General features: G+C 44.4%; 1 protein-coding gene across 1 annotated transcript in view; it reads right to left on the bottom strand.

Moving 5' to 3' along the window:
- Positions 1–25,223, bottom strand: part of dna2 (DNA replication helicase/nuclease 2) — a 72,352-nt gene that overhangs the window by 6,014 nt on the left and 41,115 nt on the right. The window contains exons 12-21 of the mRNA XM_068002672.1: positions 22,869–22,985; positions 22,373–22,482; positions 19,603–19,712; positions 19,086–19,310; positions 17,631–17,824; positions 9,855–9,944; positions 9,584–9,770; positions 8,819–8,908; positions 5,195–5,380; positions 1,478–1,672 (exon numbers count right to left, since the gene is read on the bottom strand). Coding sequence (XP_067858773.1) covers positions 1,478–1,672; positions 5,195–5,380; positions 8,819–8,908; positions 9,584–9,770; positions 9,855–9,944; positions 17,631–17,824; positions 19,086–19,310; positions 19,603–19,712; positions 22,373–22,482; positions 22,869–22,985 — 1,504 coding nt within the window. The remainder of the gene's footprint in view (positions 1–1,477; positions 1,673–5,194; positions 5,381–8,818; positions 8,909–9,583; positions 9,771–9,854; positions 9,945–17,630; positions 17,825–19,085; positions 19,311–19,602; positions 19,713–22,372; positions 22,483–22,868; positions 22,986–25,223) is intronic.

Raw genomic sequence — 25,223 nt, 5'->3', positions numbered from 1 at the left:
GCAGTTAATGTTAACATTAAGTGACCCAGTACTGAATTCACAGTCTTTGATATCTAAAGGCACATTAAAGGAATTCAAGTCTTTTCAGAACTGACTCAACAATGTGAGAATTTCTGGTCACTTGGTGGGAACTTGTCTTTTGGAGCTAAATGATCCAACTGACTGACACAGATATAGATCCAACTGATGAGCGGCAGTGCTTATCCAGGAGGTAGATAATGATTGAATGGCGACATAGTACATTCTTGTTGTAGGTGTGTACCGTTGAGCAGCAGGTTACCACATTCCCATTATTCCGGAGGAAGAACGCACTCACTTCACAGCAGTGATTGTGTGCGCTGCAGGGGGAAGGTCAATGATGTAGCGCTGGTTAAGGAAAAGGAAGAAATGCCATAGCCCTGCGATTGACCTCCAAAGAAATAGTCACCCATGAATTGAAACCAGCAACCAGTGATGGCCAAGTCACCATGCGTGTGAACAATTAAAGTGTCAGAGGTTGGCAGGATGCCCAGGCCGGGCATCAGTCATCTACACCGAACTGCTGATCCGATCACATCAATCCTGCCCATTTGGCAGTTGGAGCCCATTCCTGGTGGGTCCCAATGATAAAGGGTTACTCGTGAAGGAACTACTGGCTGTGGTTGGGCGGGGGGTTATTTGAGCCAGGAAGTTCTTGTTAAACAAAAAACATAAAAGCACAGCAGTACTGTCTCCCAGCTGCACAAAAAGTGTCCTCAATTAACACAACACCCCCCGAAATGGCAGGACGGCCTGCTGTGCCTAGCCCCCTCCGCGGGGACAGCCCGCCGTGCCCAGCCCCCTCTATCCAGGCATGTAGCAGATCAAATTTAATACAGAAAAGTGTGAAGTGATGCATTTCGAGAGGAAAGGCAAGGAATGGGAAGAGGCTGAAGGGTGTGGAGGAACAAAGACCAGGGTGATCCAAATACATAACTCCCTGAAAGTACGAGTGTAGATAAAGCCATAGAATGCCTTTTGGGCTTTATAAGTAGAGGCAAAGAGTAAAGAACAAAGAAGTTTGTACAAGGCAATGGTTAGGCCACAGATTAAGTGTTGTGTGCAGTTTTGGGAGCCCCATTATAAGAAAGGGTTTTAAAGCCACAGTACATGGTCCTGGTATAGCATAGATTCACCAGGATGATCCAGGGATGGGAATTAAGTTTATATAAAGAGAAACTTGAGGTATTTTGACTGGAGCAGAAAAGGCCACAACCTCATACCAGCACCCCCTACAAAAGCAGCGTGACATTTTATCTTCATGTACCAGCAACTTCTGTGACCTCTGTCTGGGTGAGATTGCTAATTAATGGAAATTAAGGACAGTTTTGCAACCAGCGCCCTCCAGGAATTGGATCGAGACTGCCCAACTCATTTCACAAAGGACCCTTCACCTCATCGGTCTGGGCTGCATTTGAACCCAGTTCCCAGATGTCTAACCCCTGGTTATCTTCAATACCTGATCTCTACCATTTATACATCCTTTATCATCGTTTGTAAAGGATATCATTTCTTCAGTCTTCAAGTAATCCAGTAATTTTTCCAAAGGAACATATTGGCACAGTGTCGACATACATCCCATCATTACCAGCTTGTGTTTGGGTCTAGTCAGGGCTACGTTGAGTCTTCGCCAGTCCTTCAATAACTCTCCAAGCTATTAAGAAAGTTCAGTGCAGTTATCACCTATTCGATGTAATGTCTACTTTCACAGAGGAGACACCATACATGGTACATGGTTTGCTGGAATGAGGTCAGACAGTTCATAGTATCATAGTACATTACAGCACAGGAGGCCATTCGGCCCATCTTGCCTGTGCCAGCTCTTTGAAAGAGCTATCCATTTAGTCCCATTCCCCTGCTCTTTCCCCATAGTCCTGTAAATTTTTTCCCTTCAAGTATTTATCCAATTCCCTTTTGAAAGTTATTGTTGAATTTGTATCCACGCCCTTTCAGGCAGTGCATTCCAGATCATAACAACTCACTGCGTAAAAAAAATGCTTACTCATTTCGACTCTGGTTCTTTTGCCAATCGCCTTACATCTGTGTCCTCTGGTTACCGACTTTTCTGCCACTGGAAACAATTTCTCCTTATTTACTCTATCAATCATGATTTTGAACACCACTATCAAATCTCCTCTTAATCTTCTCTGCTGTAAGAACAACCCCAGCTTCTCCACATAACTGAAGTCCCTCATCCCTGGTACAATTCTAGTAATTCTCTTCTATACCCTCTCTAAGGCCTTGACATCCTTCCTAAAGTGTGGCACCCAGAATTGAACACAATACTTCAGCTGTGGCTTAACCAGTGTTTTATAAAGGTTTAGCATAACTTCCTTGCTTTTGTACTCTCTGCTTCTATTAATAAAGCCCAGGATCCCATGTGCTTTTTTTAAAAAACAGCCTTCTCAACGTATCCTGCCACCTTCCAAGATTTGTGTACATACACCCCAGGGTCTCTGTTCTTGTACCCCCTTTAAAATTGTACCATTTAGTTTATATTGCCTCTCCTCATTCTTCCTACCAAAATGTATAACTTCACACTTCTCTGCGTTAAATTTCATCTGTCATGTGTCTGCCCATTTCACCAGTCTGTCTATGCCAACCTGAAGTCTGTTACTATAACCACATATTTAACCTCCACATTATTTACTATATTCCCAAGTTTCGTGTCATCTGCAAACTTTGAAATTGTACCCTCTATACTCAAGTCCAGGTCATTAATATATATCAAAAAGAGCAGTGATCCTAATAAAGACCTCTGGGGAACACTGTATACGTCCCTCCAGTCTAAAAAACAACCGTTCACCACTACTCTCTGCTTTCTGTCCCTTAGCCAATTTTGTATCCATGCTGCCACTGGCCCTTTAATCTTGCTTACAAGACTATTATGTGGTACTTTATCAAATGCCTTTTGATAGTCCACATCTACAAAATCAACCACATTACTCTCGTCAACCCTCTGTTATTTCATCAAAGAACTGAATCAAGTTAGTCAAACACGATTTTCCTTTAACAAACCCGTGCTGACTTTCATTTATTAGCCCATACTTTTCCAATTGCCAAATAATTTTGTCCCAGATTATTGTCTCTAAAAGTTTCCCTCCTCCACTGACGTTAGGCTGACTGGCCTGTAATTGCTGGGTTTATCCCTCTCCTCTTTTTTGAACAGGGGTGTAACACTTGCAATCCTCCAGTCCTCTTGGCACCGTCCCCATATCTAAGGAGGATTGGAAGATTGTGGCCAGAGCCTCCGCAATTTCCATCCTCAGTAACCTAGGATGCATCCGCTCTGGACCGGGTGACTTCTCTACTTTGAGTACTGCCAACCTTTTAAGTACCTCCTCTTCATCTATTTTTATCCTATCCGATATCGCTACTACCTCCTCCTTTACTGCTACAATCGCAGCATCCTTTTCTCTAGTGAAGACGGATGCGAAGTATTCATTTAGTATCTCAGCCTGCCCTCTGCCTCCACAAGATTTCTTTTCTTGTCTCTGATCGGCCCCACCCTTCCTTTCACTACTCTTTTACTATTTATAAAAGTTTATAAAAGGCTTTTGGTTGTCGATTTGTGTTTTATTCCAGATTTTATATCCTAATCATTAAATTGGTTGCCTATTCAGATTTGAAGGGAAATTGAAAGCAAAAAGGTTCCGATGCCACATCACGCTCACACTGCGTCCTCCACTTACTGTCCAGCCCAGTCCACTCTTAGGCTGATGATTCATCACCTTCTGTTGGATTGCATGCCCTCAGCACTCTCAACCTCCAGCCCAAAGTACAATGACTGAATCATACATCCTGATCTCTACAGCCTTTGATCGGGCAATGAAAATATTGGTTCTTCTTAGTGCCTCTCTCAATTCTAACCAGCAGCTACCAGCTCTCACCTTTGACACGTCCACCCAGAGTTCTCCTCAACCATTGACATTTTTCACCTCACTATTCCCTCTGATCTCACCTCGATCAGTCAATCTGCCTGTAAGAAGTTTGGTTTCCTCTTTTGTGCCACTTCTTTTCTCGAGAAATATTAACTTCCTGCAAAGTCTGTGCGTCCAAGGCTGGAATACAGCTGACAAATCTGGGATGGCTTCACTGACACTTGTAGCAGCCTCTCGGTAATGAATACAAGAAACAGCTTGTTGGCTGATGGGCGATCTCTCCCTTACTGCATCACAACCTTTCTTGTCTCTTTCTCAACGCTATAATGGTCAATCTTCCTCTGAACTTTCCTCTACCGTTTCTTCTGTACTCCAAATATGGCGTTCAACACACTCTTCCTCCCCATATATCCTCAGTGTTCAAATCAAAACCCAAACACAGTCTTCTTATTGAAACATATAAGATCCTGAGGGGGCTTGAAGGGGTAGATGCTGAGAGGATGTTTCCCCTTGTGCGATAGAATAGAACGAGGGGCAGCAGTTTAAAAATAAGGGTTCTCCCATTTAAGACAGAGATGAGGAAAAATTTTTTCTCTCTGAGGGTCGTGAGTCTGTGGAACTCCCTTCCCCAGAGAGCGGTGGAGGCAGGGTCATTGGATATTTTTAAGGCTGAGTTAGATAGATTCCGGATTAACAAGGGAGTCAAAGGTTATAGTAGGTAGACGGGAAAGTAGGGTTGAGGTCACAATCAGATCAGCCATGATCTTATCAAATGGCAGAGCAGGCTCGAGGGGCCGAATGGCCTACTCCTGCTCTTAATTCGTATGTATGTTCGTATGTTCTGCTCTCACAAATTTCCAGGACCTCAAAACTGGAACTCATCTCTCTCAGATTTCCTTTCCTCCCACAACCTTTAGCTCAGTGTCCTGAAGTGATTACTTCTCAATTCACATGATCTTCTCTCCTATTCTTGCTCTGAGGGCCCCCAAAGGAACTCAAATTATGAATCATCTCATCGTGGAGCATCCTTTAAAGGTGGGAAACATTTCCCTTACAATGAAATTAGCCTATCTGGAGGTGGACAGAACATCAAACCAACAGCCACTAAGGCATCCTTAAGCTCACATTTAATAGTTACAATTAAGGATTTTCAACGGTCTGATTTAAGACTGGATGGATATTAAAAACACAGAAGCAGATATACGGGCTCCATGTTAACATTCTTCCACAGGATTACACAATCGGTCTACAGGGTGGATTTCAAATACTATGGTATCAAGCATCATTTCACTCACCTTTCCTTCACTGTTACTCCTAACGAAGGACACAATGATAACACTTTTGTCTCTCCCCTGATATTTGTCCACTGTATTTACCTCAACAGCACTGAAAGTCTTGTCCCTCATCAGTACTGCCGAGATTGCCTTAAGCTGCTGTCTGTATGGTGCAATAATCCCAATGTTACAGGGTCTGCATCCAGCCTGTTTACAAAACAATTCAAGAGTCCAGGTCAAGCAGAGAAACATCAGTCACATTCTGAATCACATCTAGCTGTAGCTTCCGTCTCAATTAAGGAAAGCTGCCTCGCTAGCTGCGAGTTCACCAAACTAACTTTGGCAATGAAGTAACGGAGTCATTTACAGAGTATTAGGTTATTTAAAGAATATTAAATCATTTAAAATTTAAAAGATGCCATGGCACTACTCAAAGAGTTCTCCCTGATGTCCTGGCCAATATCAACATCACAAACAGATGATCTGGTCACTATCATATTGTTGTTTTTGGGACCTTGCTGTGCGGAAATCGGCTGACGTGTTTCCTACATTACTACACTTCAATAGTACTTCATTGGCTGTAAAGCGCTTTGGGACGTCCTGAGGTCGTGAAAGGCGCCATATAAATGCAAGTTATTTCTTTTGTTCTTTATTTAGATTATTAGATTAAATATTAAAGGTATTAAATTACTTAGATTACTTAGAGTATATGGTTACCCGAAGGGGGTCCTGTTGAGCTCGAAGGGCTTTTTAGACAGAAAGCAGGACACCGGCAAAGTTATAAAGCCCAGGAGAGAACAAGTAAATCAGGAAATAGTGATTAGATCATAACCAAGGCTGGTTTCCAAAAGCTTGACCGTTATAGGAGGAAGAAAAGATTGAGAGAGGCAAGGAGTGCTACAGTTTGTAATGTTAAGACTAAGGGAGATAATAAATCAGATTGCTACAGTTCTAACAGTATTAGTCCCGTACTCCCATCTAACAGATAAAGCTGGACTCATCTTTACCCAACATCTACACAGATCACTGGACAGTGGTCAGGAGCAGGGACTCTGGCTCAACAATTGTTCCTCTTTTCTTTAGCTCACAGGCACTAAGATCGATTACTGTGCCTGCAATGCATCCCTGGGTGGGACCAGCTAATAGACCAGAGGTTGAAACCTTGGGCCTTCCTGATCCGTGCAGCTCAGTACAGCATACTGCTTTCGCCCGAGGAGCCACATGCAGAGTGTGGGGAGAAACATTCGACTCCTGCTTGCAGGAAGTTTCAGTATGAAGTCCAGACACAGATGAACAAAACTGTGCAGAAAAAAAAACTAGCTTCTGTTAAGTGAGTAACCATCAGAACAAACCTGGAGGTACATTTTGTGCTTCAAACTAGACACCAGATCCACATCAATGGGGAGACTGCTTATATCACACGAGCTAAGGAAGCTAAAAGAAATTGTTGAATTGTTACAATACCATCCCAATGTCCAGTGTGACAGGATCTGAATGAACCAAATCAACACAGCCAGTGGAGGTCTGAGCATCAACAACTTGCATTTATATAGCCCCTTTAATGTAGTAAAACATCCCAAGGTGCTTCACAGGAGTGTTATCAAACAAAATTTGACACCGAGCCACATAATGGAGATATTATGATAGGTTGGTCAAACAGGTAGGTTTTAAGGAGCGCCTTAAAGGAGGAGAGGTTTTTTTTTATTCGTGCATGGGATGTGGGCGTCGCTGGCAAGGCCAGCATCTATTGCCATCCCTAATTGCCCTTGAGAAGGTGGTGGTGAGCCGCCTTCCTGAACCACTGCAGTCTGTGTGGTGAAGGTTCTCCTATAGTGCTGTTAGGAAGGGAGTTCCAGGATTTTGACCCAGCGACGATGAAGGAACGGCGATATATTTCCAAGTCGGGATGGTGTGTGACTTGGAGGGGAACGTGCAGGTGGTGTTGTTCCCATGTGCCTGCTGCCCATGTCCTTCTAGGTAGTAGAGGTGGTGGGTTTGAGAGGTGCTGTCGAAGAAGCCTTGGCGGGTTGCTGCAGTGCATACTGTGGATGGTACACACCGCAGCCACTGTGCGCCGGTGGTGGAGGGAGTGAATGTTTAGGGTAGTGGATGGGGTGCCAATCAAGTGGTCTGCTTTGTCCTGGTTGGTGTCGAGCTTCTTGAGTGTTGTTGGAGCTGCACTCACCGAGGCAAGTGCAGAGTATTCCTGACTTGTGCCTTGTAGATGGTGGAAAAGGTTTGGGGAGTCAGGAGGTGAGTCACTTACCGCAGAATACCCAGCCTCTGACCTGCTCTTGTAGCCACAGTATTTATATGGCTGGTCCAGTTAAGTTTCTGGTCAATGGTGACCTCCAGGATGTTGATGGTGGGGGATTCGGCAATGGTATTGCCGTTGAATGTCAAGGGGAGGTGGTTAGACTCTCTCTTGTTGGAGATGGTCATTGCCTGGCACTTGTCTGGCGTGAATGTTACTTGCCATTTTTCAGCCCAAGCCTGGATGTTGTCCAGGTTTTGCTGCATGCGGGCACAGACTGCTTCATTATCTGAGGGGTTGCGAATGGAACTGAACACTGTGCAATCATCAGCAAACATCCCCATTTCTGACCTTATGATGGAGGGAAGGTCATTGATGGAGCAGCTGAAGATAGTTGGGCCTAGGACACTGCCCTGAGGAACTCCTGCAGCAATGTCCTGGGGCTGAGATGATTGGCCTCCAACAACCACTCCCATCTTCCTTTGTGCTAGGTATGACTCCAGCCATTGGTGAGTTTTCCTAGAGAGGCGGAGAGGTTTAGGGAGGGAATTCCAGAGCTTAGGACCAAGGCAGCTGAAGGCACAGCCGCCAATGGTGGAGCAATGAAAATCGGGGATCCGCAACAGGCAAGAATTGGAGTGGTGCAGAGATCTCGGAGGGTTGTGAGGCTGGAGGAGGTGAGAGAGAAAGGGAGGGGCAAGGGCATGGAGGGATTTGAAAACAAGGATGAGAATTTTAAAATCGAGGAGTTGCCGGACCAGGACCCAATGCAGGTCAGTAAGTACAGGGGTGATGGTTGAACGGGACTTGGTGCGAGTTACGATAAGGGCAGCAGAGTTTTGGATGAGCTGAAGTATATGGAGGATTGAAGATGGGAGACTGGACAAGAGAGTATTGGAATAGTCAAGTCTAGAGGTAACAAAGGCATGCATGAGGGTTTTAGCAGCAGAGACGCGCAATGTTATGGAGGTGGAAGTAGGCGGTCTTGGTAACGGAGAGGTTATGGGGTCAGAAGCTCATCTCAGGGTCAAATAGGACACCAAGGTTGCGAACGGCCTGGTTCAGCCTCAGACAGTGGCCAGGGAAAAGGATGGAGTCGGTGCCGAGGGAACGGAGTTTGTGCCACACGCACACTCACCACGGCCTCCAACATGCAAGCCTCAATTAAATGAGGACACTTCAAATACCTCACTCACTCAAGTGATTCCAGTTAGCCAATTCGGAAACCCAATTAGAAAACATTCTGCACTTCCTAGGAACGGTAAGGGTAAGTTCTGGAATATGTGATAATCACACTGATTGCTCTTTTTGCCACAAGTGCTGCTCTCCAATACGTCACTGTGGCACTGTGCATTATGATGCACATAATCCCCTCAGTCAGACACGCCTACCTTTATTAGCACTGTTGCCAGACAGTACACGAGCTCAGCCTCGGTCAGGTTACTCAGTCCGCACTCTTCGTCTGTCTCAGGGGCCGGTACCTTGGACAGAAGGCAAACATATCAGGCCCCAAATGGAATGCGTTGTACAGATATTGAGTAACACATGTTATCCAACATCGAAGGGTGTGTAGCCCACAGCCAAATCCCAACACAAAGCAGTTCTCCACTCAAGAGGCCCGTGACTGCCCAGACGGAGCTACCAATATGCTAGCATGAGCAGTTGTCAAGTGGAGGTCAGGAACGGGAAAAGAAAAAAATTCTGTATTGGACCAATAGCTGTTTTTACCAGGGCCCTTTGTGTGGAAGTTGGTATATCCCTGCCTTCTACAACACTCTCCTCTTTTAGCGGAAAGCAAGAAAAGGAGAGGGAACCATCCTGTATGCAGTGGCGTTAATATCCGAGTTCCGATGAAAGGTCATCGAGCTGAAACATTAACTGTGTTTCTCTCTCCATGGATGCTGCCTGACCTACTGAGTGTCTCCAGCATTTTCTGATTTTATCCAACATATGCAATATTTTGCTTTTGTTTGAGGTTAATAGCCCACGGCCGAGCAGCTAATGAATGGAGGCTCTGTGCAGAGGGCCAGAGGGATGGAGGAGCTGGGTTCCAGGCCGTGTTATGAGCATCACTGCTGCTGATTTATACAGATTCTAGACAATCGGTCAGTACATGTGGCACATCACTATTACTGCAGAATTGAAGATTGTCTCACCTTTTCAGTGTTAAGGAAACAAACAGGCTTATTTGGCTCCAGAGCATCTTTCAACCAAGAACCTTGCATGCCACGTGTGAGCAGCTCGCCCCACTTGGGCAGCTGGAGTGTTGCGGTTGCGACTTGTTCCGATCCACACACCAGCTTTCCTTCATACATCAGCTTGTTGCTGAGTGACATAATCGTGCTGTGGAGGTTTTCACAAAGGATTGTTATGGGACAGTAAAAATCACGTGTGACAAATCAGTTGTGTTTTATTCAAAGAAAGTACCTGTTCATTCTGTACTGAACATTCAGTTGAACGACAGCATCGAAATTCTGCTCCAGACGCTTAAACAAACTCTCATCCATTCCCAGAGCTCTGTTGGCATAAAATGCATTAAGTTAGGGTGGGGGGGTGTCTGTGTGTGTGTGTGTGTGTGTGTGTGTGTGCGCGCGCGTGCGCGTGCGCGCATTTTGGGGCAGGAGAGAGAACAGTCGTACAAAAGGTTACATTCTAGCAATCAAACATACAATCAAACTGTAACCCCATGAATATGGCCCCTGTTTCTCAGAGATGTTAAAATGAGAAGCAGAAGTCGCTGTGTGAGTGCTTTCATTGCAGTGTCTCATGCCTTAAAAGTGGTCACCTCACAGAATGTGACTGACTGATTGAATGCACTCAGTTACAGGCAGTAAATGATACCAACGAAGAAACGAGTAAGCAACATATACCACCCGACCTGTTTGATTTTTTTTCACAAAGCTACCATTCAAAGTGAGCCAGTCCTGCAAGACTACCCAAATCAGTGAAACTGTTTCCTCTTCTCTAGTGAAGACTGATGCGGAAGTATTTATTTATTACCTCAGCCATGCCCTCTGCCTCCACAAGATCTTTATTTGTCCCTAATCGGTCCCACCTTTCCTTTGACTACCCTTTTATTATATATATGTTTATAAAACACTTTTGGGGTCCCTTTTATGTTAGCCACTAATCTATTCTCATACTCTCTCTTTGCCACTCTACTTCCCTTTTTTAGATCTCCTCTGCAGTTCCTGTATTCAGCCTGGTTCTCCACTATATTATGAACCGTACATTTGTCGTAAGCCTCCTTTTTTCTGATTCATTTTAATCTCTATATCTTTAGTCATCCAGGGAGCTCTAGCTTTGGATGTCCTTCCTCATGGGAATGCGTCTACTCTATACCCGAATCATCATCTCCTTGAAGGCCTCCCATTGTTCAATTATTGTTTTGCCTGCCAATATTTGATTCCAATCCACCTGGGCAAGATCCCTTTTTAACTCACTGAAATTAGCCCTTCCCCAGTTAAGTATTGTAAACAATTTTACAACACCAAGTTATAGTCCAGCAATTTTATTTTAAATTCACAAGCTTTCGGAGGCTTCCTCCTTCCTCAGGTGAACGTTGTTGGAAGGAGGAAGGAGGAAGCCTCCGAAAGCTTGTGAATTTAAAATAAAATTGCTGGACTATAACTTGGTGTTGTAAAATTGTTTACAATTGTCAACCCCAGTCCATCACCGGCATCTCCACATCCCAGTTAAGTATGACAGTTATGGAAAAGGACAAGGAACTATTCTAAACTTAATGATATTATGATCACTGTTCCCCAAATGCTCCCCCATTGAAACATGCTCCACTTGCCCCACTTCATTCCCCAGAACTAGATTCAGCACTGCTTCCTTCCTCGTTGGGCTGGAAACACACTGATCAAGAAAGTTCTCTTGTATACATTTCAGGAATTCTTCCCCCTCTTTGCCCTTTACACTGTTACTATCCCAGTCTATATTGGGATAATTGAAGTCCCCCATTATCACTACTCTATAGCTCTTGCATCTTTCTGTGATTTGCCTGCAAATTTGCTCCTCTATCTCCTTCCCACTATTGATGGCCTACAGTATACACCCAGTAGTGTAATAGCTCCTCTATTGTTCCTTAATTCTAACCAAATAGTTGAAGCGTCAAAGAATCTATATCATCCCTTTCCAGTGCTATAATAGTTTCTTTGATCAATACTGCCATCCCTCCCTTCTTTCTTTCCTTCCCTTTCTTTCCTGAATACCTTGTAGCCTGGAATATTAAATACCAATCCTCCTCCTCCTCCTCCTCCTCTTTGAGCTAGGTCTCTGTTATTGCCACTATATCATAATCCCATGTGGCGACTTGAGCCTTCGGCTCACTAACCTTATTTACCACGCTACATGAATTTACGCACATGCACTCCAAACTCATCTTAGACTGTCTTGCATTTGCCCCCTGTCTTATCCCTTCTATTTCTGAACTATTCTTTACTATTTGTCTCTCCCAGTCCTCTGTGCACCTTGTTCTCCTTTCTAATGTTTTATTCAAGTGCCCATCCCCCTGCCAAATTAATTTAAACTTCCTCCACAGCATTAGTTAGCCTCCCCGTGAGGACATTGGTCCTAGCTTTGTTGAGGTGCAATCCATCCAGCTTATACAGATCCCTCCTGCCCCAGAACTGGTCGCAATGCCCCAAGAACATGAAGCCCTCCCTCATGCCATGCATTGCATTAACCTGTCTTATCCTACTATTCCTATACTCATCAGTATAGGAATTACTCAGAGTAATCCAAAGATTACTACCTTTGAGGTCCTGCTTTTAACCTCCTCCCTAGCTCCTGAAACTCTGACTGCAGGACTTCAACCCTTTTCCTTCCAATGTCATTGGTTCACACATGGACCACGATTTCTGGCTGTTCCCCTTCCCACCTCAATATGTTTATATCCGCTAATCTTTTCTCATACATCCTCTTTGCCCCACTTATTTCCTTTTTCAGTACTCCCCTATACTTTCTGTATTTTGCTTGATTCTCTACTGTATTATGAACCTGACATTTATAAGTCTCTTTTTTCTGTTTCATTTAATCTCAATTTCTTTAGTCATCCAGGGAGCTCTACCTTTGGGTGCCCTTCCTTTCCTCCTCATAGGAATGTGTCTAGTCTGTACCCAAACTATCTCCTCCTTGAAGGCCTCCCATTGCCCATTTACTGTTTTACCTGCCAATCTTTGTTTCGAAACTACCTGGGCCAGATCCCTTTTCAACTCGATGAAATTAGTCCTCTTCCAGTTGTGTATTTTCACAGTTGATTGTTCCTTGTCCTTTTCCATAACTACTCTAAACCTAATGATATAAGAACATAAGAACTAGGAGCAGGAGTAGGCCATAGGGCCCCTTGAGCCTCCTCTGCCATTCATTAAGATCATGGCTGATCATCTACCTCAAATCCACTTTCCCGCCCTATCCCCATATCCCTTGATTCCCTTAGTGTCCAAATATCCATCAATCTCCGTCTTGAATATATTCAACGACTAAGCATCCACATCCCTCTGGGGTAGAGAATTCCAAAGAGTCACAACCCTCTTGAGTGAAGAAATTTCTCCTTACCTCGGTCCAAAATGGCCAACCCTTTATCTTGAGTCTATGACCCCTAGTTCTAGACTTTCCAGCATCTACTCTGTCAAGCCCTCTAAGAATGTTATATGTTTCAATGAGATCACTTCTCATTCTTCTAAACTCCAGAGAATATTGGCCCATTCTACTCAATCTCTCCTCATAGGACAACTCTCTCATCCCAGGAATCAATCTAGTGAACCTTTGTTGCACCCCCTCTAAGGCAAGTATATCCTTTTCTTAGGTAAGGACACCAAAACTGTACACAGTACTACTCCAGGTGTGGTCTCACCAGAGCCCTATATAATTGCAGCAAGACCTCCTTACTCTTGTATTCCAGCCCCCTTGTAATAAAGGCTAACATACCATTTGCCTTCCTAATTGCTTGCTGTACCTGCATGTTAACTTTCTGTGATTCATGTACAAGGACACCCAAATCCCTCTGATTACCAATATTTTTAGTGTCTCACCTTTTAAAAAATATTCTGCTTTACTATTCTTCCTACCAAAGTGGATCATTTCACATTTCCCCACATTATACTCCATCTGCCACCTTCTTGCCCACTCGCTTAACCTGTCTATGTCCTTTTGCAGTCTCTTTGCGTCCTCTTCACAGCTTATTTTCCCACCTAGATTTGTACCATCATCAAACTTGGATACATTACACTCGGTTCCCTCATCTAAGTCATTGATCTATATTGTAAATAGCTGAGGCCCAAGCTCTGATCCTTGCGGCAACCCATTAGTTATAATCTGCCATCCCGAAAATGACCCGTTTATTCCTATTCTGTTTTCTGTCTATTAACCAATCCTTAATCCATGCTAATATATTACCCCAAATCCCATGAGCCCTAATCTTGTGTAACAACCTCTTGTGTGGCACCGTATCAAATGCATTTTCAAAATCCAAATATACTACACCCACTGGTTATCCCTTATCTACCCTGCTATTTACATCCTCAAAAAATTCTAAAAGAACTGTCAAACACGATTTCCCTTTCATAAAACTGTGTTGACTCTGCCTAATCGTATTATGATTTTCTATGTGCCGTTACTACGTCCTGAAAATATATTCTACCATTTTCCCGTATTGGGCTTCAAACAGTGTGAGGGGCACAGAGGGCGCAAAATTCTTGATCAGTGTCCAGGAGAACTTTTTTAGCCAGTACGTGACAAGCCCAACAAGAGGGGATGCAATTCTAGATTTAGTCCTGGGAAATGAAGATGGGCAAGTGGGTGAAATGACAGTGGGTGACCATATTGGGGACAATTCAGTTATTTTTAGCATTATTGTGGAAAAGGACAGAGTTAAATCAGGAGTAAATGTTTTAAATTGGGGAAGGCAAATTTTACAGAACTAAGAGGTGATTTGGCAGAAGTGGACTGGACACAACTACTTAGAAGAGAAAACAGTGGCAAGCCAGTGGGAGGCACTAAAAAGTGAAATTCTACGGGTACAATGCAGACACGTCCCCTGCCAAATTTAGAGTCCCCTGGTTGTCTAGAAGGATACGGGGCAAGATAAAGCAGAAAAAGAAAGCTTATGACTGTCACAGAAAACTAAATACTGCAAAAAGCCTAGAGGAGTATAGAACGTACAGGGATGACGTAAAAAAGGAAATAAGGAAAGCAAAAAGAGGGCATGAAAAAATATTAGCTAGTAAGATTAAAGAAAACCCAAAGGTGTTTTCTCAGTACATTAAGTACAAGAGGATAGCTCAGGAAAAGGTGGGAGCTATCAGGGATGATAAGAGTAACTTGTGTGTAGACGCAGAGGATGTGGTAGAGTTTTAAATGAATATTTTGTCTCCGTATTCACAAAGGAAAGGGATGATCCGGACGTAGTAGTTAAAGAGGAGAGATGTGAAATATTGGATAAGGTAAACATAACGAGAGAGGAAGTACTAGAGGGACTGGAATCCTTGAAAGTTGATAAGTCACCAGGGCTGGATGGATTGTTTCCTAGGTTATTGAAGGAAGCCAGGGAGGAAATAGCAGATGCTCTGAGGATCATTTTCCAATCCTCACTAGATACAGGGGAGGTACCAGAGGACTGGAAGACTGCAAACGTAGTACCATTGTTTAAAAAGGGTATGAGGGAAAGGCCGAACAATTATAGGCCGGTCAGTCTTACCTTGGTGGTGGGCAAACTATTAGAATCAATACTGAGAGATAGGATAAACAGCCAGTTGGAAAGGCATGGTTTAATCAGGGATAGTCAGCATGGATTTGTCAGGGAAGGTCATGCCTTACAAATCTGATTGAATTCTTTGAGGAAGTGACAATGAGGATTGATGAGGGTAGTGCAGTGGATGTTGTCTACATGGATTTTCATAAGGCATTTGACAAGGTCCCACATAGCAGACTGGTCAGATAGGTAAAAACCCATGGGATACAGGGAAATGTGGCAAATTGGATCCAAGATTGGCTCAGTAACAGGAAACAAAGGGTAAAAGTCGATGGATGTCTTTGCGAATGGAAATCTGTTTCCAGTGATGTGCCACAGGGCTCAGTGTTGGGTCCTTTGCTGTTTGTGGTGTATATTAATGACTTGGACTTGAATGTGAGGGGCATGATTGGCAAATTTGCAGATGGCACAAAAATTGGCCGTGTAGTTGATAGTGAAGAGGACAGCTGTAGACTCCAAGAAGATATCAATGGGTTGGTGGAGTGGGTGGAAAAGTGGCAAATGGAGTTCAACGCGGAGAAGTGTGAGGTCATGCACTTAGGGAGGGCAAACAGTAAAAAGGAATACGCAGTAAATGGGAACATATTGAGGGGATAGAGGAAGTGAGAGACCTTGGAGTGCATGTGCACAGGTAGATAAGGTTGTGAAGAAGGCATACGGAATGCTCTCCGTTATTAGCCGAGGTATAGAATACAAAAGCAGGGATGTAACAATAGAACTGTATAAAACAGTGATAAGGCTACAGCTGGAGTATTGTGCGCAGTTCTGGTCACCACATTACAGGAAGGACGTAATTGCTCTGGAGAGAGTGCAGAGAAGATTTACAAGAATGTTGCCAGGGCTTGAAAATTACAGCTACGGGGAGAGATTGGATAGGCTGGGGTTGTTTTCCTTGGAGCAGAGGAGGCTGAGGGGAGACTTGAAAGAGGTGTACAAAATTATGAGGGCCTAGATAGAGTAGACAGGAAGTACCTGTTTCCCCTAGCGGAGAGTTCAAGAACTAGAGGACATAAATTTAAGCTGATTGGCGGAAGGATTGGAGGGGACATGAAGAAAAACTTTTTTACCCAGAGGGTGGTGGGTGTATGGAATTCGCTGCCCGAATTGGTGGTAGAGGCAAGGACCCTCAACTCTTGAAAAGTACCTGGACCTGCACCTAAAGTGCTGTAAGCTGCAGGGCTATTGACCGGGTGCTAGAAGATGGGATTAGAATGGGCAACTGGTTGTTCTTTGAGCCGGCGCGGACACGATGGGCCGAATGGCCCCCTTCTGTGCTGTATCTTTTCTATGGTTGTATGATACTACTGATGTCAGGGAAATTGGCCCATAGTTCCCTGTTTTCTCTCTCCTTTCTTGAATAGCGGTGTTACATTTGCTACCTTCCAATTCATTTTAGAACCATTCTAGAATCCAAGGAATTCTGGAAGATCAAAACCAATGCATCCACTATCTCTACAGCCACCTCTTTTAAAAACCTCGGATGTAGTCCATCAGGTCCGGGGATTTGTCAGCTTTCAGTCCCATTAATTTCTCTCCAGTACTTTTTCTTTACTAATCTTAAATACTTTAAGTTCCTCACTCTCAATAGACCCCTGGTTCCCCACTATTTCCGATGATTGTTGTTTCCCAAATGCGCTCCCACTGAAACATGCTCCACTAGCCCCACTCCATTCCCCAGAACTACATCCAGCACTGCTTTCTTCCTCATTGAGCTGGAAACACACTGATCAAGAAAGTTCTCTTGTTCACCTTTCAGGAATTTCTCCCCCTCTTTGCCCTTTACTCTGTTTTTCCCCAGTCTATATTGGATAAGTGAAGTCCCCCATTATCACTACTCTATAGTTTTTACATCTTTCTGAAATTTGCCTGCAGATTTGCTCCTCCATCTCCTCCTCACTATTTGGTGGTCTATAGTAAACATCCAGCAGTGTAACAGCTCCTCTACTGCTCCTTAACTCCAACCAAATAGATTCTGTCTTTGACCCTCAAGAACATCATCCCTTTCCAGGGCTGTAACAATATCTTTGATCAATAATGCCACCCCCCACCCCCTTTTTTTCCTTCCCTATTCCTCTTGAATATATTATAGCCAGGAATGTTAAGCTCCTACTCCTGCCTTTATTTGAGCCAGATCTCCGTTATTGCCACTATATCATAATCCCATATGACAACTTGAGCCTGCAGCTCACCAACCTTATTTATCACACTCCGTGCATTTACGCACATGCACTCGAAACCCACCTTAAGTCTGCTTAACGTTGCTCCCCGGTCTGATCCCTCCTCTTTCTGGACTACTCTTTATTATAATGCTGTTAATCTCTCCCAATCCTCTGTGCACCTTGTTTCACCTCTCTGATGAGGACATTGGTCCCAGCCCTGTTTAGGTGCAACCCGTCCACCTTGTACAGGCCCCTCCTGCTGCATGAAATGTTGGTTGATGACCTTACCTGGCGCCTGAGCTCTGAACGATGGGCGGCAGCTGTTGATGATCTCCCACCAACACAAACCGATCAGCAGCAAATAAGGGGCCCAGGCAGATCAGCTGGTTGATTTGTGATGCCTCATCCACAATACAGAAATCAAACCTCCTTTGACTGAAAATTGGATGTTTCACTCCCATACAGGTTGTTGCAACGACCAGCTGTAACACAATGACAACGATAAAACCAGCTCATCTGCTGTAGCATTGCTCATGGCTAGGAAAGAAAGACCTGCGTTTAAATCGCGTCTTTCACGATGTCCCAAAGTGTTTCACAGCCAATGAAATACTTTTTGAAGTGAAGTCACTGTTGTAATGTAGAGAAATGCGACAGCCAATTTGTACACAGCAAGATCCCACAAACAGTGATGTAATAATGACTAGATAATCTGTTTAACTGATGTTGGTTGAAGAATAAATATTTGCCCAGGACATTGGGGAGAACTCCCCAGCTCTTCTTCAACGTAGTGCCATGGGATCTTTTGAACCAAACCCTGGGTAGGGGGGGGGGGGGGGGAGGGGGTGGCAGTGAGATGACAGCAGTGGGTGCAGGCAACAAGCGTTCCACGTTACTAGATTCTGGGCAGTAACAGTACTCTCCAGATCATAGGAGATGTGATGTCCATTTATGAGTGACCAGAGACACTGAAGACCAGAGACTAGGGCCAGCAATATAAGTGGCCTGTTACAAATACTCTTAGGGTGTGTGGAGAATATCAATGAAGAATTTAATTTCCAAAACAGCCCATGGATACAGATCCAGGTAAAATTTTACAACAAGTACAGCAGCATCATCACCGTAATGATTACTAGGTTAGGCAGGTGAAGAATACATAAAAAGCAGGATTACATTTTGCAATTGTTACAGACAACTGAGGGATGGGGAATCATGCTTGTCTGATGCAGGAGCCTGGTTTGTGAGTTCAGGAATGTAGATTACACGTTGATTCAGAGCAAGTATAAGCATGCAATTAACTTCATTCTTACAATATAAATACTAGAAGCTCCCCTGACGGTCAGTGGGTAAAGGCATCATCCAGTATTGAACTGAAGCAAGTGGATCAGGAAGGGCCCAGTTTAATTCCAGGTCAATGCAACTGGCCGTAGCCCTCTGGGTTAAGGAGGGTGAAGAATGATGGAAAACATGAGCTGGGTTCCCACACCGGATCTGTACCCAGTGACCCCTACTGGGAAATGCACGTGCTTGCATGTTGGATGAGAACAGAATCAGGCTAGTCTAACCCACTTGCACTTACAGGCAAGATTCACGCAGAAACGTTGTCCATCTGGGTGCAGTAGACGAGGGTGAACAGCAACTCTGGAACTATTATTGCAACATGCGACACTGACACACAAAACTAAACTGAACTGAACTGAACCAAGGCTTCAGCCAGAGTACAGTAACCAACATCGGCACACTCACTTCACTGTTATACAGGCCTTCCAGCTCAGTCAGAGTTCGGATGGAATTCCTTTTGCAAATGTCCTCATCGGTGAATTTGCGGATGTCAGGATGGACCTTCTGATGACGCCCCAAACGCAGGAAGCCCACCTTGAATCGAGCCAGTTTCAGCAAAATGTTATCAACAGCCGAGTGGGTATAACTAGTCAGGAGGACACTGAAACCACAGGCGTGAAGGAGCCTCACCTGATCAAAGAACACAAAAATATCCACTCAATAGATCTCAAAATGAACATGGAACGGAGTCGTTCAAATCAACAGAAAAATATTGCTATACTGCATATAATAAAAGCAGCCATACAGCAAGGTCCCAGGCACGACCTGCAGCCTGTGCTACACCAACTCAAAATTCAGCCAGGTTCCCCACTTCTTTGCCAGTTCAGGAGAGCTGACACCAATCTCTGGGCCCTGCTGCTGTGTTCCCTGATTTAGGCTCAGAACAACACCCTGTGCTACAATCCTGGATGCTTTACATTACCAGGGTGCAGACGGTAGTAGTTTTGCCTGTTCCGGGCATGCCCACAATCAGTGTGTAGTCCTTGGAAAGCAGCACCCGTTTCATAGCTTGTTTCTGTGGTTTGTTCAAGCCTTGAATGGAAGAGAAATAATGTTAGAGCTTCAGCAGCTGAACGAGATTCAGCACCTGAAAAATATCTCTATTACACGGGGAGCGGCTTGGAGGGGCAAGAGATTTTGGGGAGATGGATCTTGGGGGAGGAGGGGTATCTTGGTGGGGGGGGGGGGGGGAAGAAAGAGAAAGGAGGAGAGGAGGAGACAAGCAGCTGGAAGCATTTTAATTCACAATTCCCCTTCCTCCTCGTTACCCTGTGCAAATTTGATCGACAGCCGTCCAGACTGTAATAACAAGGTATAATCGGAACATAGGAGCTTATGAACAGGAGTAACATTCGCGCCAGGCAATGACCATCTCCAACAACAGAGACTAACCACCTCCCCTTGACATTCAATGGCATTACCATCACCAAATCCCCCACCATCAACATCCTGGCGGTCACCATTGACCAGAAACTTAACTGGACCAGCCACATAAATACTGTGGCTACAAGAACAGGTCAGAGGCTGGGTATTCTGCGGTAAGTGACTCACCTCCTGACTCCCCAAAGCCTTTCCACCATCTACAAGGCACAAGTCAGGAGTGCGATGGAATACTCTCCACTTGTCTAGATAAGTGCAGCTCCAACAACATTCAAGAAGCTCAACACCATCCAGGACAAAGCAGCCCGCTTGATTGGCACCCCATCCACCACCCTAAACATTCACTCCCTTCACCATCAGCGCACTATGGCTGCAGTGTGTACCATCTACAGGATGCACTGCAGCAACTCACCAAGGCTTCTTTGACAGCACCTCCCAAACCCGCGACCTCCACCACCTAGAAGGACAAGGGCAGCAGGCACATGGGATCATCACCACCTGCACGTTCCCCTCCAAGTCACACACCATCCTGACTTGGAAATATATCGCCGTTCCTTCATCGTCACGGGGTCAAAAACCTGGAACTCCCTTCCTAACAGCACTGTGGGAGAACCTTCACCACACGGACTGCAGCGGTTCAAGGCGGCTCACCACCACCTTCTCAAGGGCAATTAGGGATAGGTAATAAATGCTGGCCTTGCCAGTGAAACCCACATCCCATGAACGAATAAAAAAAAAAGAGGCCATTTAGCTTCTCGAATCTGTTCCAGCATTCAATGGGATCATGGCTGGTCTATACCTCAACTCTATTTACCTGTCTTTGTCCCATATTCATTGATACCCTTACCTAACAAAAATCTATCGATCATTTTCTTGAAAATTTCAATTGACCCCCAGCATCCACAGACTTTTGGGGAGAGTTCCAGATTTCCACTACACTTTGAGAGAAAAAATTGGCCTAGTACTAATTTTAAGAGCTAGGCCAATCAGGAAGCACTTTTTCATACCCTTTGTTCTGGGTTTCCCACCAGAGGAAATAATTTCTCTCTAACGACCCTATCAAATTCTTTATTTATTTCAAACATCTCAATTAGATCACCCCTCAATCTCCTATACTCGAGGGAATAGAAGCCACGTTTATACAACCTGTCCTCATGATTTAATCCTCTAAGCCCTGGTATCATTCCAGTGAATCTGCACTGTACCCTCTCCCCCTAAGGCTAATATTTCCTTACTGAACGCAATACTCGATGTGGGGCTAACCAGAGCACCGTACAACTGAAGCATAACTTCCTCCCCTTTGTATTCCCTCCCCCTTGAGATAAAGGCCAACATCCCATTAGCCTTTTTTGATTACTTTTTGTACCTGTCCCCTAGCTTTTAGTGATTTGTGCACCTGGATACCCAAATCTCTCTGCTTTTCGACAGCTCCTAATCTCTCACCATGTAGAAAATATCCTGATTTGTCTTCCTCAGATCCAAAGTGGATGACCTCACACTTCCCTACATTGAACTGCCAGTTTAGCCCACTCACTTAATCTGTTTATGTCCCTTTGTAACTTCCTACACCCATCCACATAATTCACTCCAACTCCTTAGTGTCATCTGCAAACTTGGATATACAACTCTCTATTCCTTCGTCCAAGTCATTGATGGTGAAAAGCTGAGGCCCTAGGTCAGAAAACTTAGCTTCTTTTAAGAAAATTCTGAGAATAGGAAACTCGCAATGACATGGAGGGGGCACCCTGGGGAAGGGGGGAGGGGCAGGTACCACGGTGGTCTCTCCTTCCCCTTCTAAGATATGAGTGATGTCCTAGACAGAATTAGGTACTCTGTTTCGGGGAGATTTCCCAGGCCTGCAGTGGCTTTCCTGTAAAGGAACCTGCCCAATTGTCAGGCGATCCAATGCTCCCCAGGCATAGACCCAGGGGAGTTTTTTTTTATTCGTTCATGGGATGTGGGCGTCGCTGGCAAGGCCAGCATTTATTGCCCATCCCTAATTGCCCTTGAGAAGGTGGTGGTGAGCAGCCTGTGTGGTGAAGGTTCTCTCACAGTGCTGTTAGGTAGGGAGTTCCAGGATTTTGAGCCAGCGATGATGAAGGAATCGCCCCTCACGTACAAATCCAGTTCATTCCTGCGCGTGGCCAGGGTAATAGGCCCCTCACTAAACCCACCTTCATGCTGTCTAGCATGCAGCAGTGTTACAGGCTTACAGCCATTAAGCAATCCAATCTGTTAAGCATTGAAAAGGAAATGTAAACATCACCAAGACAGCAGCAGAGAATACAGAAAGTATGAAATGCCCAGTGTACCTCTCAGAATATTAGCCACAGTTTCCTTTGCTTCCCGTGGGAGTACAGTGCTCAGGTAGGGAACGAACTGCGGAGGACGGAGTGCTATGACCAGCTCTCGAAGTTTATCACTGAGGAAATAAAGAATAGCTCATCATTTTTATACCACATTATTCCGTACGGATAGATACAAAATATCCATTTGTTGGGGGGGGGGGGGGGGGGGGGGTGGGGAAGAGTTTTCTTTTGAGGTGGTGTTCATCTTGTTGATGGGACAGTGTAGAGGGAGCCTTACTCTATATCTGACCTGTGCTGTACCTGCCCTGGGCGTGTTTGATGGGACAGTGTAGAGGGAGCTTTACTCTGTATCTAACCTGCGCTATACCTGTCCTGACCTGGGAGTGTTTGATGCTCAGGTGAGAACTTTACCCAGGGGATTGACAGCCCATATCTGGATGAGCATAAAAGACACTAAAAAGTTACACAGCGATATGTCTTTTTCACAGTTCTGACTGACCTGACTGTGGAATGTTCCATCAATTTAGAAAGGTTTCCTAAATGAGTGTTCATACTTCCAACTCCCTCCTCATGGTCGAGTCTGAAGAGAGTTTCTAGAGGCAGCCTGGAGAGGTTCCTGTGTGGCAAGGCAGAGTTATAGTCAATGTGATGCTGTAGTCTGATCCCAGCTCATTTAAAGCACTGACCATGTGCTGTCAGCCTGGATCCCCCAACACAGAGAATCCCAGACGAATGATTAAAGAGTGGAAAATAGCAAGAAGCAGATTTGAACAGTCACTCAGACATATATGTGCCCAACACCAGTAACAGGAAGTCATTGGGGGACTGAAAGAGGAAGCAACACTACAATAAAATGTTAGAAGCACTAGGAATAAGATATGTGAACCGGAGGCTGTTGTGACAGTCGAGGGAGGTACGATGCATTGGGAAGATCAGAAACACAGCTGGTCTCAGAGGATGGCAATAAACAACATAGAGGACAGTGTTGGGTAAAGATACACTCAGCAATGATCAGCTCCTTCAATTCATAAGTGCCCGTCCACCCCCACCTCGGAGGACGGAGTGCTATGACAAGCTCTCGAAGTTTATCACTGAGGAAATAAAGAATAGCTCATCATTTTTATACCACATTATTCCGTACGGAGGTGGGGGTGGACGGGCATTTATGAATTGAAGGAGCTGATCGCCTGAGAGGTGGAAACCTACACCCTGAAAAGGGCAAAGCTAACACTCGGAATATGGTCCAGACTACCACAAATGCAATAGTATAAAATAAAAAAGAGGGCTTATACGAATGCAAAGAACAATGGAGATCCCGCAGACTGGGAGAGATATAAAGAACAGCAAAGGGATACGAAGCGGTAAGAGCTGCAAAAAGGGAATACGAGAAAAAGCTTGCGAGGGATATCAAGGGCAACACTAAAGGTTTTTATAAGTATATTGAGAGAAAGAGGGTGGCTAAGAGTAATGTGGGCCCCTTAATGACACGCAGGTGACATTGTAATTGGAAATCAGGAAATCAGACTTGCTAAATAGCCACTTTGTTTGGTCTTCACAGTGGAGGATGAGGATAAAGTACCAGAGATACAAGGAAAATTTAAAATAAATCAAGGGGAGGAACTTACTAGATTTAATATAAGTAAAAACATGATGGAAAAACTAATGTTATTAAAGACAGACAAATCTCCAGGACCTGATGGTTTCCACCCCAGGAGATTTAAAGAAGTAGGTGAGGAAATTGTTGGTGCATTAGTCACGATCTTCCAAAACTCTCTCAATTCAGGAATTGTCCCCTTGGATTGGAAAATTGCCAGTGTCACTCCACTATTTAAGAAGGGTAAGAGAGATAAACATGATAGGCCTATTAGTCTAATAGTTGTGGTGAAGTTATTAGAATCTGATATTAGGGACAGAATGACTGAGCATTTGGACAAATGCGAGCTGATCAGAGAGAGCCAGTGTGGATTTATAAAGGGTAAGTCATGTCTAACAAACCTAACTGAATTTTTTGAGGTAACTAATGTGGATAAGTGAGCGTGTATGGATTATTATTTATATGGACTTCCAGAAGTCATTCGCTAAGGTTCCACATAAGAGACTGTTAACAAAAATGAGAGTGCATGGAATTGGAGGCAACCTATAGGCATTGGTAGGGAATTGGTGAGGAGGTAGGAGACAAAGAGTAGGGATAATGGATATGTACTCAAATTGGCAGGATGTGACTAGTATTGTCCCCATGAATCTGTACTGGGGCCTCAGCTTTTCACTATATTTATAAATGACTTGGATGAAGGAACAGAGAGCCGTATATCCAAGTTTACTGATGTCACTAAGTTAGGCGATACAGTAAATAGTGGGAGCAGAAAAAGGGACACTGATAGATGAAGTGAGTGGACAAATCTGTGGCAGATGGAGTTCAATGCGGGGGAGTATGACATCATCCATTTTGGACCTAAGAAAGATAGATCAGAGTATTTTCTAAATGGTGAGAAGCTAGGAACTGTGGAGGAGCAGAGAGATTGAGGGGTCCAAGTACAGAAATCACTAAAAGCTAGTGGAAAGGTACAAAAAATAATTGAAAGGACTAGTGGAACATTGGCCTTTATCTCAAGGGGGCCGGAATAGAAAGGGGTGGAAGTTATGTAACAGTTATATAAAGCTCTGGTTGGACCCCATTTAGTGAACTGCATTCAGTTCTGGGCACTGCACCTCAGGAAAGATATATTGGCCTTGGAGGGGGTGCAGTGCAGATTCACCAGAATGATATCGGGACTAAAAGGGTTAAATTATGAGGACAGGTTGCATAGACTAGGCTTGTATTCCCTTGAGTATAGAAGATTAAGGGGTGATCTAA

Source organism: Heptranchias perlo, chromosome 21 (assembly GCF_035084215.1).
Source record: "Heptranchias perlo isolate sHepPer1 chromosome 21, sHepPer1.hap1, whole genome shotgun sequence".
Classification (NCBI taxonomy): Eukaryota; Metazoa; Chordata; class Chondrichthyes; order Hexanchiformes; family Hexanchidae; genus Heptranchias; species Heptranchias perlo.
This window is presented reverse-complemented; position numbering and strand designations above follow the sequence as displayed.